The 17,072-nt window shown below is 45.5% G+C and overlaps 1 protein-coding gene across 4 annotated transcripts in view; it reads right to left on the bottom strand.

Moving 5' to 3' along the window:
• Positions 1-441: 441 nt before the first annotated feature.
• The window catches only part of EXOC1 (exocyst complex component 1), a 237,878-nt gene continuing 221,247 nt past the window's right edge, over positions 442-17,072 (bottom strand). For all 4 annotated transcript variants that reach the window (XM_069200939.1, XM_069200919.1, XM_069200929.1 and 1 more), the window contains one exon: positions 442-1,076. In XM_069200939.1, the coding sequence (XP_069057040.1) occupies positions 924-1,076 (153 nt within the window). In that variant the 3' untranslated portion in view covers positions 442-923. The remainder of the gene's footprint in view (positions 1,077-17,072) is intronic.

Consider the following 17,072-nt stretch of genomic DNA (forward strand, 5'->3'; position numbering starts at 1 on the left):
ACTCCCCTCAAGAGAGAGCACCCAGGGTAATATGAGATCTAGGGTGCAGGAATCTGACCTCTGTCTTTGGGAATTTTTGGGAACAACCCATTCCTCCCAATTAAAGGTACTCAGACAGAAAAACAACAATTATTTTCACATATTTAGAAACATGCACACTACAGGAGGAATGAGATATGTGAGATAGCTTCAAAAGTAAAACAGTACTACAGCCAGCAGGATATCCAGTTAAATGTACAATTGTCTCTGCAAATGCTTAGTATGATATTTGGGTTTGGATCTTCGGGAAATGACACCATTACTTGTACTGATAATGAAAGAAGTAACTTAAGCAATTGTGGTTGTCATCTTGCTATCTTCTTTCCTGAGTGACTGAATACTGAGCACTGATCGGTCACGGTGTGTCTATTACATAAAGAAATCAATGTAGATGCCATAATGTTAAAAAAAAAAAAACTTTTTAATTTAGGAAGAACATAATGCTTTACCATGACACATGCACCAAAATATCCACAATTAATCTCTTTTGTAGTGCAAACTGTAGTTGACATGATAAGTTAAGTAATGCATGGTGTTTAGTACTCACCTAACAAACAAAACATGTACACTTATCAAAGGAAGGGGAATGGGGAAGTATCTCAGACAGTATGTTCTATATACAGTGAATAATATGAATTACGTTTCATATAGTTGTCTAGAGTAATATATCCCTACTGATTTAAAACAAAGTATAGTGTAAGGTACTGCTTAGGCAGCTCGGGTTCGATCTTGGACCATCAGTTGCTGCCACAATTTCCAGTTGTATATTACATAATTGGATTTTGAAATTTACAATAGCTCACTTGGCACCAAATTACATTCAAACAGCATATCAAAGTATGAAGGTCTTCATAAGTCTACTATTTTATATATATTCTTGGATGCTAGTGAGATTGTGCAATGCTGGAAAAGTAGTCAAGAATGTCTTCAATTGTAAATTCCATTGTGATTCCGGATCCTTTATAACATCGATTAATTAAACCTTCAAAGTGCTTGTACTGGCGAATAAATTCATCTTGCATGGAGTGCCACACCACCTGTTAAAAAACACAAATCTCATGAGTAAAATGTTTGAATACATTTGCGTTTGCCTATAAAATGAATGTGTTAAATACTTTCACAAATCTACTTCTGACATAACAAAAGTTTAAAAGAACAATTGTTCAGTTATTATTCTTTTAAATAAGAAAGATCAATGGATTTTAGTCAATTAAAAAAAAGCTTTAGGCTTGATTTAGAGTTTGGCGGACTGGTTACTCAGTCACAAACTTATTACGATCTACATAGGCTATTATGAGAATGCAATACGGCGGACGGGATATCCGTCACGTTTGTGACTGAGTACCAATCCACCAAACTCTAAATCAAGCCCCTTATATTTCAGAATAATAAAAGACCCTGCCACACATATGGATAACAGGCACTGCCACTTCTTTATAAAAACAAGAATCAATTCATGCTTACATACAACTAGCACAGTTTTACAGTTTCTTGATGATTTTCAAACAATAGGTTCATGGCTTATGGCTTTGCCCTAACCCTGTCTGCCCTGACCTTAAGACTGTTGAGTGTAGCGTCACACAACCACAGGTATCTCTTCAGGTGCAATTAGGCATTCGTTTAATTCATCCTTTTAATCACCATAGAAAAATATTTTCCTGTGTTTAGAAACTCCCTCCTATAAGCAATGTCAAGGAAACATTACAGAGCCGTTTGGATTTTTTTTTTAGGAAACCTGCAACTTCACTGATTGCTGATTTTGTATGACCTTGGTGACCTTGTGAACATGATGAGTCAAAGAGTGGATGGATGAACAAATGGTGTGACTGGTGTTCATTGTTAGATGCATGGGTGAGTGATTGGGCACATTAATGAACTGCAGAAGTACGAATGAATGCCTAAGAGACTGCATGGAAAGATGAATGACAGAGAATATATGGAAGGACAGCAGCATAAGCATTCTTCAAAACCTATAATAAAAAAGATTTACATACAAAAATTAGGCGTGTATCCCACTGAACTCAGAAGGGTGGAAGGATGAATGGGCCTTCAAACCTGTAATCTGCAGAACACCACAATTGTTAGTGGTGCGCAATAAGTCACTGAGCCATTCTGTCATAGTTCAGTGACTCACTGTAAATGAGAATTTATGTGAGACAATTCCGATTGCATAGTGGAGTGTCCCACAGATCTCTAGGGAGTTCATGTCTGGAATTCTAGCCACCCCCTTATTAGAGATCTGCTGTCATGGTTGCCCTGGCAGAACTCAACTGCTATTTCCACGAACTGGGTACAGATATTTCACGTGTTCTTCCTGGACTTAATCACACTGTTCACACTTCTAATGGTGAAAACTAGGGAAACATATGGACCAATAGGGTCATGCTAACGTTAATGCAGCAGGTGCTGTGGTACTGGGACCCAAGGGGATTAGGGCCACTGCAGTCCAATTATTGCTGTCTTATGACGTAACAGTGACCCAAAATATCTAATTTTCTTGCATGCATAGGGGCCTATGGCACACTTGTAACACCTCGGTCAACCAACCATCCAGTTCAAAATACAATTTTTGTACTGTTTAGTGAGGGAAAATATCTGCCATTCACTGCAAACGTCAGTTTAAAAAAATCACTCGTACAATTGTGCTTCCACTGTTTATTTTTATTTTTAAGTGCTGTAGAATTGATAGCAAATTTAAAGATTAGGGCCTCAGCTGAAAGTTTGTGTTATCTTTATAAAGGCATTGGGCCAATTCTAAGAACCAAGACGTGCTGCAAATACCTCTATATCACACAGATTAGCATCCAAGAGAGTAGACTCAAATTCTGATTCCTCCGAAGCTGAATGTATCAACGAAGTGATGGCTTTATGGTAGGTTAACGGAGTCCTTTCATTGTCTCCATGCTATGGTGTGGGACACCGAGCAGTCTCAACCATGTGTTACCTTGATCATCCACTGCATTGCTTGGCTGAATACCCCAGCTCCTCTTCTCCCACCCTCTCTTAACTACTATTAAGAGTACACATGGCTCTGAATCTCTGCACGACCAGCATGTGGAAAAGCAGGGATCAGTTGAGGTGATAGTTACTTTTAGAAATGGGGTCTCTAGTTGGCAGTCAGTTTACACCCTGTCGAAGTAGGGACTGTGAGAAGGTAGCCTCTTTCTAGCCTTGTTACCCCCACTTTTGGCCTGTTTGTGAGTGTATGTCAGGGTGGTTGTCACTGTTTTCACTGTCTCACTGGGATCCTGATAGCCAGGCCTCAGTGCTCATAGTGAAAACACTATATTTTCAGTATGGTTGTTATGTGTCACTGGGATCCTGCTGGTCAGGACCCCAGTGCTCATAGGTTTGTGGCCTATATGTATGTGTCACTGGGACCCTGTCACACAGGGCCCCAGTGCTCATAGGTGTGCATGTATATGTTCCCTGTGTGGTGCCTAACTGTCTCACTGAGGCTCTGCTAACCAGAACCTCAGTGGTTATGCTCTCTCATTACTTTCAAATTGTCACTAACAGGCTAGTGACCAATTTTACCAATTTACATTGGCTTACTGGAACACCCTTATAATTCCCTAGTATATGGTACTGAGGTACCCAGGGTATTGGGGTTACAGGAGATCCCTATGGGCTGCAGCATTTCTGTTGCCACCCATAGGGAGCTCTGACAATTCTTACACAGGCCTGCCACTGCAGCCTGAGTGAAATAACGTCCACGTTATTTCACAGCCATTTTACACTGCACTTAAGTAACTTATAAGTCACCTATATGTCTAACCTTTACCTGGTAAAGGTTAGGTGCAAAGTTACTTAGTGTGAGGGCACCCTGGCCCTAGCCAAGGTGCCCCCACATTGTTCAGAGCCAATTCCCTGAACTTTGTGAGTGCGGGGACACCATTACACGCGTGCACTACATATAGGTCACTACCTATAGGTAGCTTCACAATGGTAACTCCGAATATGGCCATGTAACATGTCTATGATCATGGAATTGCCCCCTCTATGCCATCCTGGCATAGTTGGCACAATCCCATGATCCCAGTGGTCTGTAGCACAGACCCTGGTACTGCCAAACTGCCCTTCCTGGGGTTTCACTGCAGCTGCTGCTGCTGCCAACCCCTCAGACAGGCATCTGCCCTCCTGGGGTCCAGCCAGGCCTGGCCCAGGATGGCAGAACAAAGAACTTCCTCTGAGAGAGGGTGTGACACCCTCTCCCTTTGGAAAATGGTGTGAAGGCAGGGGAGGAGTAGCCTCCCCCAGCCTCTGGAAATGCTTTGTTGGGCACAGAGGTGCCCAATTCTGCATAAGCCAGTCTACACCGGTTCAGGGACCCCTTAGCCCCTGCTCTGGCACGAAACTGGACAAAGGAAAGGGGAGTGACCACTCCCCTGACCTGCACCTCCCCTGGGAGGTGTCCAGAGCTCCTCCAGTGTGCTCCAGACCTCTGCCATCTTGGAAACAGAGGTGCTGCTGGCACACTGGACTGCTCTGAGTGGCCAGTGCCACCAGGTGACGTCAGAGACTCCTGCTGATAGGCTCCTTCAGGTGTTAGTAGCCTATCCTCTCTCCTAAGTAGCCAAACCCTCTTTTCTGGCTATTTAGGGTCTCTGTCTCTGGGGAAACTTTAGATAACGAATGCATGAGCTCAGCCGAGTTCCTCTGCATCTCTCTCTTCACCTTCTGATAAGGAATCGACTGCTGACCGCGCTGGAAGCCTGCAAACCTGCAACATAGTAGCAAAGACGACTACTGCAACTCTGTAACGCTGATCCTGCCGCCTTCTCGACTGTTTTCCTGCTTGTGCATGCTGTGGGGGTAGCCTGCCTCCTCTCTGCACCAGAAGCTCCGAAGAAATCTCCCGTGGGTCGACGGAATCTTCCCCCTGCAACCGCAGGCACCAAAAAGCTGCATTACCGGTCCCTTGGGTCTCCTCTCAGCACGACGAGCGAGGTCCCTCGAATCCAGCAACTCTGTCCAAGTGACCCCCACAGTCCAGTGACTCTTCAGCCCAAGTTTGGTGGAGGTAAGTCCTTGCCTCACCTCGCTGGGCTGCATTGCTGGGAACCGCGACTTTGCAGCTACTCCGGCCCCTGTGCACTTCCGGCGGAAATCCTTTGTGCACAGCCAAGCCTGGGTCCACGGCACTCTAACCTGCATTGCACGACTTTCTAAGTTGGTCTCCGGCGACGTGGGACTCCTTTGTGCAACTTCGGCGAGCACCGTTTCACGCATCCTCGTAGTGCCTGTTTCTGGCACTTCTCCGGGTGCTACCTGCTTCAGTGAGGGCTCTTTGTCTTGCTCGACGTCCCCTCTCTCTTCAGGTCCAATTTGCGACCTCCTGGTCCCTCCTGGGCCCCAGCAGCGTCCAAAAACGCCAAACGCACGATTTGCAGCTAGCAAGGCTTGTTGGCGTTCTTTCGGCGGGAAAACACTTCTGCACGACTCTCCACGGCGAGAGGGATCCGTCCACCAAAGGGGAAGTCTCTAGCCCTTTTCGTTCCTGCAGAAATCTCAGCTTCTTCTGTCCAGTCGAAGCTTCTTTGCACCCGCAGCTGGCATTTCCTGGGCATCTGCCCATCTCCGACTTGCTTGTGACTTTTGGACTTGGTCCCCTTGTTCCACAGGTACCCTAGATTGGAAATCCACAGTTGTTGCATTGCTGGTTTGTGTCTTTCCTGCATTATTCCTCTAACACGACTACTTTGTCCTTAGGGGAACTTTAGTGCACTTTGCACTCACTTTTCAGGGTCTTGGGGAGGGTTATTTTTCTAACTCTCACTATTTTCTAATAGTCCCAGCGACCCTCTACAAGGTCACATAGGTTTGGGGTCCATTCGTGGTTCGCATTCCACTTTTGGAGTATATGGTTTGTGTTGCCCCTATCCCTATGTTTCCCCATTGCATCCTATTGTAACTATACATTGTTTGCACTGTTTTCTAAGACTATACTGCATATTTTTGCTATTGTGTATATATATCTTGTGTATATTTCCTATCCTCTCACTGAGGGTACACTGTAAGATACTTTGGCATATTGTCATAAAAATAAAGTACCTTTATTTTTAGTATAACTGTGTATTGTGTTTTCTTATGATATTGTGCATATGACACTGAGTGGTACTGTAGTAGCTTCACACGTCTCCTAGTTCAGCCTAAGCTGCTCTGCTAAGCTACCATTATCTATCAGCCTAAGCTGCTAGACACCCTATACACTAATAAGGGATAACTGGGCCTGGTGCAAGGTGCAAGTACCCCTTGGTACTCACTACAAGCCAGTCCAGCCTCCTACATTGGTTGTGCAGTGGTGGGATAAGTGCTTGAGACTGCTTACCACTCTTGTCATTGTACTTTTCATAAGAGAAAATATACAAAACAAGGTCAGTGTATATACACATAGCCAAAAAGTTTTGCATTTCCTCTTTTCACTCTTTTCTAAGTGCTATAAAGTACTTCTAAACTTTCAAAAAGTTCTTAAAAGTTTAAAAAGTTTTTTTCTGTCTTTCCAAAAAGTTCTGAAAACTTTTTTCTCTTTTTCTATCACTTTAACTCTCTCTAAAAAAAATGTCTGGCACAGGCCAAAGTGTTGATCTGTCCAAACTTGCATATGACAACCTTAGCTGGAAAAGAGCAAGGAGTCTCTGTATAGAGAGAGGTTTGAGTGTAGGGAAGAATCCTTCCTTGGAACTGTTACTTAACATGCTTAGAGAACAGGATAAGGCCATAGGTGCCTCATCTGTTGAAAAAGTACCTAATAGTTCTCAATCTGATTCAGGGACTCCCCCAGGAAAAGATTCAGGAAAGAAACTTCCTAGCCTGCCCATTACTAGACAATCTAGCATAGATGGTAATGATGATGAGCCACACCATATAAATAGTGTTGTCTCACATCATAGCAAAAGCATTTATTCTCACCATACTGGTAGTAATGTTTCTGTAAACCAAGCTGTTAGGGTGGCTTCTGTAAGGGACAGGTCTCCTTCTGTTCATTCCCATCATAGCTCTGTTTCTAGAAATGTCCCTCCCACCAACCCTGATGACAGAATGTTAGAGAGGGAACTCAATAAGTTGAGGGTGGAACAAACCAGACTGAAGCTTAAAAAGCAACAGCTGGATTTGGATAGACAGTCTTTTGAATTAGAGAAGGAAAGACAGAAGTTGGGTTTAGATACCCATGGTGGCAGCAGCAGTATTCCCCATAGTCATCCTGAAAAAGAGCATGATTCCAGGAATCTGCACAAGATAGTTCCCCCTTATAAGGAGGGGGATGACATTAACAAGTGGTTTGCTGCACTTGAGAGGGCCTGTGTTGTACAGAATGTCCCTCAAAGGCAGTGGGCTGCTATCCTATGCCGATCATTTAGTGGAAAAGGTAGGGATAGGCTCCTTACTGTGAAAGAAAATGATGCTAATAATTTCCAAGTTCTTAAGAATGCACTCCTGGATGGTTATGGCTTAACCACTGAACAGTACAGGATAAAGTTCAGAGAGACCAAAAAGGAGTCTTCACAAGACTGGGTTGATTTTATTGACCATTCAGTGAAGGCCTTGGAGGGGTGGTTACATGGCAGTAAAGTTACTGATTATGACAGCCTGTATAATTTGATCCTGAGAGAGCATATTCTTAATAATTGTGTGTCTGATTTGTTGCACCAGTACCTGGTAGACTCTGATCTGACCTCTCCCCAAGAATTGGGAAAGAAGGCAGACAAATGGGTCAGAACAAGGGTGAACAGAAAAGTTCATAGAGGGGGTGACAAAGATGGCAATAAGAAGAAAGATGGTGAAAAATCTCAAGATAAGCATGGGGATAACGGTAAAACCAAAGATCCCACTTCAAATCTTAAGCACTCTTCAGAGGGTGGGGATAAAACAAATTCTTCCTCTTCTTCCCAACCTGCACACATTAAAAAGCCTTGGTGCTTTGTGTGTAAAAATAGAGGCCATAGGCCAGGGGATAAGTCCTGTCCAGGTAAACCCCCTGAGCCTACCACCACTAATACATCAAGCTCTAGTGCCCCTAGCAGTAGTGGTACTAGTGATGGGACTGCTGGCAACAGTCAAGCAAATGGTGTAGTTGGGTTCACTTATGGGTCCATAGTGGAAACTGATGTAATCAGTCCCAAGACAGTTTCTGTCACACCTAGTGGCATTGGCCTTGCCACACTGGCTGCTTGTCCCCTTACAATGGATAAGTACAGGCAGACAGTTTCAATAAATGGTGTTGAGGCCTTGGCCTACAGGGACACAGGTGCCAGTTTCACTTTGGTGACTGAAAACCTAGTGCCTCCTGAACAACACATCATTGGACAACAGTATAAGATTATTGATGTCCATAACTCCACTAAGTTTCTTCCCTTAGCTATAATTCAGTTTAGTTGGGGTGGAGTTACTGGCCCTAAGCAGGTGGTGGTATCACCTAGCTTACCTGTAGACTGTCTCTTAGGTAATGACCTAGAGGCCTCAGGTTGGGCTGATGTAGAGTTTTATGCCCATGCAGCCATGCTGGGTATCCCTGAGGAATTGTTCCCTCTCATTTCTACTGAAATGAAAAAGCAAAGGAGAGAAGGCCTGAAAACTCAGGAACCCTCTCCATCAACAGGTAAAAAGGGTATCACAGTATCCCCTAACCACCCTACCATTCAGGATACCATTCCTGTGGAGGGAGAAACCTCTCCTGGGGTGGCACCTGTTCCAAGGGAATCATCAGTTGGCAAAACTGTACTCCCTGAGGTGGAAGTACCACTCTGTGGGATAACTAACATTGGTGAGAAAAAGAGCACCATTTTAGTTAACATGAGCATCCCTCCAACCCTCCCAGAGAAACTTTAGTGCAGAAACTCTGCACTGCCTCACAACACTTAGGACAGCATCCCTGCCCTAGTGTGGAGCTGATAGGACAGCATCCCTGCCCTGCTCCAACCCAAGAGAAACAGCATCCCTGTTCTCTCTTCCAGCCATATGGACAAAGTTTTTGCCCAGCTATGGCTTTTCTGAGACAGCATCCCTGTCTGGCATTTCCATCACTACAAATAGGTTCAGTGGACAATTCCCACTGCTCTAAACTAAAACTTACTGATAGAAACTCTGAAAATACATCTCCACATTGTTGCTTAGCTAAAAAACTTAAAACAGGGTGGTTTACATCCCCACAGGGAAGTAACCATATAGTGGATGATAAAGGGAGTAACCAGTCTATTGCAGAGCTACTCTCTACTTATCACCACTTAGACAATAAAGTCTCAACTGGCCAAGGTTAGCCTTATTGTCCTTCGTTTGGGGGGGGGGGGGGGGGGTTGTGTGAGAAGGTAGCCTCTTTCTAGCCTTGTTACCCCCACTTTTGGCCTGTTTGTGAGTGTATGTCAGGGTGGTTGTCACTGTTTTCACTGTCTCACTGGGATCCTGATAGCCAGGCCTCAGTGCTCATAGTGAAAACACTATATTTTCAGTATGGTTGTTATGTGTCACTGGGATCCTGCTGGTCAGGACCCCAGTGCTCATAGGTTTGTGGCCTATATGTATGTGTCACTGGGACCCTGTCACACAGGGCCCCAGTGCTCATAGGTGTGCATGTATATGTTCCCTGTGTGGTGCCTAACTGTCTCACTGAGGCTCTGCTAACCAGAACCTCAGTGGTTATGCTCTCTCATTACTTTCAAATTGTCACTAACAGGCTAGTGACCAATTTTACCAATTTACATTGGCTTACTGGAACACCCTTATAATTCCCTAGTATATGGTACTGAGGTACCCATGGTATTGGGGTTCCAGGAGATCCCTATGGGCTGCAGCATTTCTGTTGCCACCCATAGGGAGCTCTGACAATTCTTACACAGGCCTGCCACTGCAGCCTGAGTGAAATAACGTCCAAGTTATTTCACAGCCATTTTACACTGCACTTAAGTAACTTATAAGTCACCTATATGTCTAACCTTTACCTGGTAAAGGTTAGGTGCAAAGTTACTTAGTGTGAGGGCACCCTGGCACTAGCCAAGGTGCCCCCACATTGTTCAGAGCCAATTCCCTGAACTTTGTGAGTGCCGGGACACCATTACACGCGTGCACTACATATAGGTCACTACCTATAGGTAGCTTCACAATGGTAACTCCGAATATGGCCATGTAACATGTCTATGATCATGGAATTGCCCCCTCTATGCCATCCTGGCATAGTTGGCACAATCCCATGATCCCAGTGGTCTGTAGCACAGACCCTGGTACTGCCAAACTGCCCTTCCTGGGGTTTCACTGCAGCTGCTGCTGCTGCCAACCCCTCAGACAGGCATCTGCCCTCCTGGGGTCCAGCCAGGCCTGGCCCAGGATGGCAGAACAAAGAACTTCCTCTGAGAGAGGGTGTGACACCCTCTCCCTTTGGAAAATGGTGTGAAGGCAGGGGAGGAGTATCCTCCCCCAGCCTCTGGAAATGCTTTGTTGGGCACAGAGGTGCCCAATTCTGCATAAGCCAGTCTACACCGGTTCAGGGACCCCTTAGCCCCTGCTCTGGCGTGAAACTGGACAAAGGAAAGGGGAGTGACCACTCCCCTGACCTGCACCTCCCCTGGGAGGTGTCCAGAGCTCCTCCAGTGTGCTCCAGACCTCTGCCATCTTGGAAACAGAGGTGCTGCTGGCACACTGGACTGCTCTGAGTGGCCAGTGCCACCAGGTGACGTCAGAGACTCCTGCTGATAGGCTCCTTCAGGTGTTAGTAGCCTATCCTCTCTCCTAAGTAGCCAAACCCTCTTTTCTGGCTATTTAGGGTCTCTGTCTCTGGGGAAACTTTAGATAACGAATGCATGAGCTCAGCCGAGTTCCTCTGCATCTCTCTCTTCACCTTCTGATAAGGAATCGACTGCTGACCGCGCTGGAAGCCTGCAAACCTGCAACATAGTAGCAAAGACGACTACTGCAACTCTGTAACGCTGATCCTGCCGCCTTCTCGACTGTTTTCCTGCTTGTACATGCTGTGGGGGTAGATTGCCTCCTCTCTGCACCAGAAGCTCCGAAGAAATCTCCTGTGGGTCGACGGAATCTTCCCCCTGCAACCGCAGGCACCAAAAAGCTGCATTACCGGTCCCTTGGGTCTCCTCTCAGCACGACGAGCGAGGTCCCTCGAATCCAGCAACTCTGTCCAAGTGACCCCCACAGTCCAGTGACTCTTCAGCCCAAGTTTGGTGGAGGTAAGTCCTTGCCTCACCTCGCTGGGCTGCATTGCTGGGAACCACAACTTTGCAGCTACTCCGGCCCCTGTGCACTTCCGGCGGAAATCCTTTGTGCACAGCCAAGCCTGGGTCCACGGCACTCTAACCTGCATTGCACGACTTTCTAAGTTGGTCTCCGGCGACGTGGGACTCCTTTGTGCAACTTCGGCGAGCACCGTTTCACGCATCCTCGTAGTGCCTGTTTCTGGCACTTCTCCGGGTGCTACCTGCTTCAGTGAGGGCTCTTTGTCTTGCTCGACGTCCCCTCTCTCTTCAGGTCCAATTTGCGACCTCCTGGTCCCTCCTGGGCCCCAGCAGCGTCCAAAAACGCCAAACGCACGATTTGCAGCTAGCAAGGCTTGTTGGCGTTCTTTCGGCGGGAAAACACTTCTGCACGACTCTCCACGGCGAGAGGGATCCGTCCACCAAAGGGGAAGTCTCTAGCCCTTTTCGTTCCTGCAGAAACCTCAGCTTCTTCTGTCCAGTCGAAGCTTCTTTGCACCCGCAGCTGGCATTTCCTGGGCATCTGCCCATCTCCGACTTGCTTGTGACTTTTGGACTTGGTCCCCTTGTTCCACAGGTACCCTAGATTGGAAATCCACAGTTGTTGCATTGCTGGTTTGTGTCTTTCCTGCATTATTCCTCTAACACGACTACTTTGTCCTTAGGGGAACTTTAGTGCACTTTGCACTCACTTTTCAGGGTCTTGGGGAGGGTTATTTTTCTAACTCTCACTATTTTCTAATAGTCCCAGCGACCCTCTACAAGGTCACATAGGTTTGGGGTCCATTCGTGGTTCGCATTCCACTTTTGGAGTATATGGTTTGTGTTGCCCCTATCCCTATGTTTCCCCATTGCATCCTATTGTAACTATACATTGTTTGCACTGTTTTCTAAGACTATACTGCATATTTTTGCTATTGTGTATATATATCTTGTGTATATTTCCTATCCTCTCACTGAGGGTACACTCTAAGATACTTTGGCATATTGTCATAAAAATAAAGTACCTTTATTTTTAGTATAACTGTGTATTGTGTTTTCTTATGATATTGTGCATATGACACTGAGTGGTACTGTAGTAGCTTCACACGTCTCCTAGTTCAGCCTAAGCTGCTCTGCTAAGCTACCATTATCTATCAGCCTAAGCTGCTAGACACCCTATACACTAATAAGGGATAACTGGGCCTGGTGCAAGGTGCAAGTACCCCTTGGTACTCACTACAAGCCAGTCCAGTCTCCTACAGGGACTCTCACTCTAGTCAGGGTAAGGGAGTCACACTCCTAAGATAACCTCTGCTTACCCCTTGGGTAGCTTGGCACGAGCACTAAGGCTTATCTCAGACACAATGTGTTAAGTATTTGTAACCAGACACAGAGTAACACAGTGAAAACACTACAAATGGACACCATGCCAGTTTAGAAAAATAGCCAATATTTATTTAAGTAAAACAAGACCAAAACGACACAAATCCAACATACACAAGCAAAGATATGAATTTTAAAAGATTGGATCCCAATAAAGCGATTAGAAACACAATAGCTCCAACTGGTGCTATCACGACGTCGCTGATGGAGTCGTTCCCTACAGTCCAAAGCCGCTTGTGAGGGACTGTGGCACCGGTCAAGGAGTCGCACGGACCCCAGGTACAGTACCTTAGAAACAAAGACGTTGCATATAGTCGGGGAGGTGAGGCGTCACTGAAGCCGGTGCGGTGTTTGTTCCTTAATGTTACTGGGGAGGGGAGGCGTTGATTCCTTACTGAGATGCAGGGGAGGAGAGCCGTCGGTTCCTTGCAGTTGCAGGGGAGCTGATGTGGCGTCGGTGGCAAGGGGTCAGTTCCTTATGATCCGGCGGGGTCGATGAGTCCAATGGGTCAAGGCGAGATGAGGCGACTTCGCAGTGTCACAGTCACACCAAGGGGCCACAGGCGCCGCGGTGGAGTCGGGTGTAATGGACGTCGATGACACAGTACTTGGTACTTACGATGTCACTGGACTTTAGAGGCGCTGCTGCGGCGTTGGGCCTGTGGCATCGGTCATCGCACTTCATCAGGGACCACAACTTCGGGTACAGGCAGCAGCGCGGGTTCTAGAGTCATCTGGGGTCTGTGTGCCTGGTTCCTTTTGTTTTTATGCCAGATTTCATCCCCAAAGGGCCCAGATAATGGAGTGGGCACCACTTGGCAAGTCAGGGTCCTCGGAAAAGAACCCAGGGGCTGGCAGGGGAAGTCTTTGATGTCCCTGAGACTTCTTGACAGGAGGCAAGCTCAGTCCAAGCCCTTGAAGAAACTTCACAAGCAGGATACACATCAAAGTCCAGTCTTTGTCCTCTCAAAAGCAGAAGCAGCGGCTACAGGCCAACCCAGCAAAGCACACACAGCAGTACTCATCCTCACAGCTCTACAGCTCTTCTGCTTGGCAGTCTCCTCTTGATCCTGAAGTGTTCTAAAAGTCTGGGGTTTTGGGTCCAATACTTAGTCATTTCCTCATTTGAAGTAGGCAAACTTCTAAGGAAAGTCTTTGTAGTGCACATGACCCTGCCTTTCCTGCCCTGGTCCCAGACAAGCTCTAGGGGGTTGGGCACTTCATTGTGTAAGGACAGGCACAGCCCTATTCGGGTGCAAGTGTCAGCTCCTTCTACCAACTACCACTCTAGCCCAGGAAGACCCATCAGGATATGCAGGGTATACCTCAGTTTCCTTTGTGCGACTGTCTAGAGTGAATTCACAACCAGCCCAACTGTTATCCTGACCCAGACATGTATTCCACAGCTAGACAGAGGCACAGAATGCTTAAGCAGGAAAATGCCCACTTTCTAAATGTGTCACTTTCAAACACACAAGTTAAGCCACCTACACTAAAAGATGCATTTTTAAATTGCGAGTTCAGAGACCCCAAACTCCAGATCTCCATCTGCTCCCAATGGGAAATTATGCTTAAGAGATATTTCAAGGCAATCCCAATGTTAACCTATGGGAGGGATGGCCCGTGCAATAATGAAACCTGAAATAGCCAGTATTTCACTATCAGGACATGTAAAACACACCAGTACATGTCCTACCTTTTAAATACACTGCACCCTGCCCATGGGGCTAACTGGGGCCTACCTTAGAGGTGTCCTACGTGCACTAAAATGGAAGGTCTGGGCCTGGCAAATAGGTGCATTTGTCAGTTTGACCTGGCAGTTTAAAACTGTACACAGACACTGCAATGGCAGGTCTGAGACATGTTTACAGGGCTACTCATGTGGGTGACACAATCAGTGCTGCAGGCCGACTAGTAGCATTTGATTTACAGGCCCTGGGTACACATGGGGCACTATACTAGAGACTTACTAGTTAATAAAATATGCCAACCATGGATAGCCAATCATGATCACAATTTACACAGGGGGCACTTGCACTTTAGCACGGATCAGCAATGGTGAAGTACCCAGAGTACCAAAACCAGCAAAAATGAAATACAGCACACAGTCAAAAATACAGGAGGCAGAGGCAAAAAGACAATGGAAACCATGCCTAGGATGCCAGGTCTAACAGTTACACAGCTAAACTATGATCATTTCCACATCATGCTACTGGTCACAATAAACACAACTACAAAACACAGAACCAACTACTATCAAGAAGCATTAAAGTAATCAGTTTAGCACCCAGTCAGTGGCTCTGGGCCCCAGTAGGTAAGAACTAAGCACAGCATCACTTGAGCATTTAGAGACAATAGGGTACCACAATGACTTCCGCTAGCCGTTTTAAGTTAAGACGCATAAATAGTATTTATTTGGTTACTTTTTAAATCATCTATTTTCATATTAACACTGTTACTTTATTAACGCTTTTAGGACTCATATTAATTGAAACAATAAAGACTGTACTTATATCACATCTGTAGTGATTCCTACAACACTCTACTCACATCAGTAAACACATCGACTGTACAAAGTCAGGTCTAGAACAATATATCCTTGCATATGCACACCTTGTGCAAGCTGAGACCACAGTAAGCCAATCCTTGTCAACAGCAATGGTAACAGAGTCTATATAAAGTAAAGCAATGTCCACAAAGGGTGTAGCCTCACCCACATCATCCAGTCTCCACAAACAGCCACCTTGAACCACAACTATGGCTCACTTGACAGTCCTTATTCACCAGAAGTCCTACTTCCCACAACATACTCTATCTAGCCCTACCTCCCCCCCCAATCACAAAGGCACACTTCATGCTCAGAAGGCCATGCATCCAACCATCTCTTGGCAGAGGTTAAATTCACAGGACCACACATGACCTGGCACTCTAAATTGCTATGCCAGGTCAACCAAGATCCTACACTGCTGTAATAAAAAAATATTTTACTAACATTATAGTGATGACAGAACAATCGTTCTAAAGTCATAGAAAGCATGCTGCTGAAACGGCAGCTGCAGATCTCAAAAATAGCCTCCAAAGCTGGATGGAGTAATTAGTGAAATATCACTTTAAATCATAGTAATGATGATGGGATTTCTATAGCACACTTTACATTATACTTCTCCAGGTTCTTTGATGCGTCTTGCATGTGTTAAACAACAATTTGGGAGTCAGGAGCAATAATGAGCATTTACGGACATTCCACTTTTTTTTTTTTTTTAGCACAGTAGTGATGCCCAAGATTGTTAGGAATGGCGTTCCGAAGGGACATTTCTTAATTAAAAATACACAGGAGTAATGCAAATAAAGATAGGGCAGAGTAGATGTTTCCCCAATGATCAGGCGTTCTGTCACTACACAGGATGACTGTTTTGTGTTCAGTGCATGCATAGGCAGTATGGATGGATTTGTGCAAGAGGCAGAAGCATCTGAATTGCCTTTCTGATTTTTACTGGGATCTGACACCGGATCAATCCATTTCAAAAGCACAATTACAAGAGCCCCCATATTATGTGCAACGTGAAGCATATGTGACAGTTATTTGAGTGCTCCTAGGAAGATGGAGTTGGTGTAATCTGTGTTTACCCTGAGCTACAACAATCTCTCCACAAGTTAGGGATTAAGTGCATTATTTACGAGAGGGATGGAAAATACTATTTGAATTACCTTGTCCAATTAGTACTACATCAACAGTAGATCATCAAGAAACACCATCAAAGAACGGTATAGTTCAGAATTATTAGATTGAACATGAGTGCCAATCACTACAACTTCATTCTTGCTGCCATTAGGATGAAGTTGCATGCGAGCATCCACCACATCATAGCCCTTAAGAAATATGTTACTTACCCTGTAAGCATCTGTTTGTGGTATGTAGTGCTGTAGATTCACATGCTCTGTATACTACTGCCACACAGTGATGGTCTCAGATGTGTGCAACTTGTTTTTATTCAAAGAAATGTTTCAAGTCATGTGGTATAGTGGCACCTCCTATTGCTGGTAATGCGCATAGGTATCAGTTCCATTGTTAGACTGTTTTCCGCAAAATGGGTGAGGATGAAGATGGAGCACAGAGAAGAAGATGATAACCATGACAAAGAAAGAGAAAAGAGAATATTGCAACAACCACAGGCTTCCAGGGAGGGGGGTAGTCACATGTGAACTTACAGCACTGCATGCCACGACCAGATGCTTACCAGGTAAGTAATCTATACAATTTGTGGCATGTGTAGCTGCAGATACACATGCTCCACAAAGACTGTAAAGTAGTTACCCCGTGAGAGGTGGCCAGCCGGCAGGATGTTGCAGAAGACTGAAGAAGCATAGGGAAGACTTCCTGGACAACCTATGCTTGTTAGGGTGCTAAGACAACCACACAATACTGCTTAGTGTAAGAGTGTGGAGTGGACCAATTAGCTGTTTTACTTA

Source organism: Pleurodeles waltl, chromosome 1_2 (genome assembly GCF_031143425.1).
Source record: "Pleurodeles waltl isolate 20211129_DDA chromosome 1_2, aPleWal1.hap1.20221129, whole genome shotgun sequence".
Classification (NCBI taxonomy): domain Eukaryota; kingdom Metazoa; phylum Chordata; class Amphibia; order Caudata; family Salamandridae; genus Pleurodeles; species Pleurodeles waltl.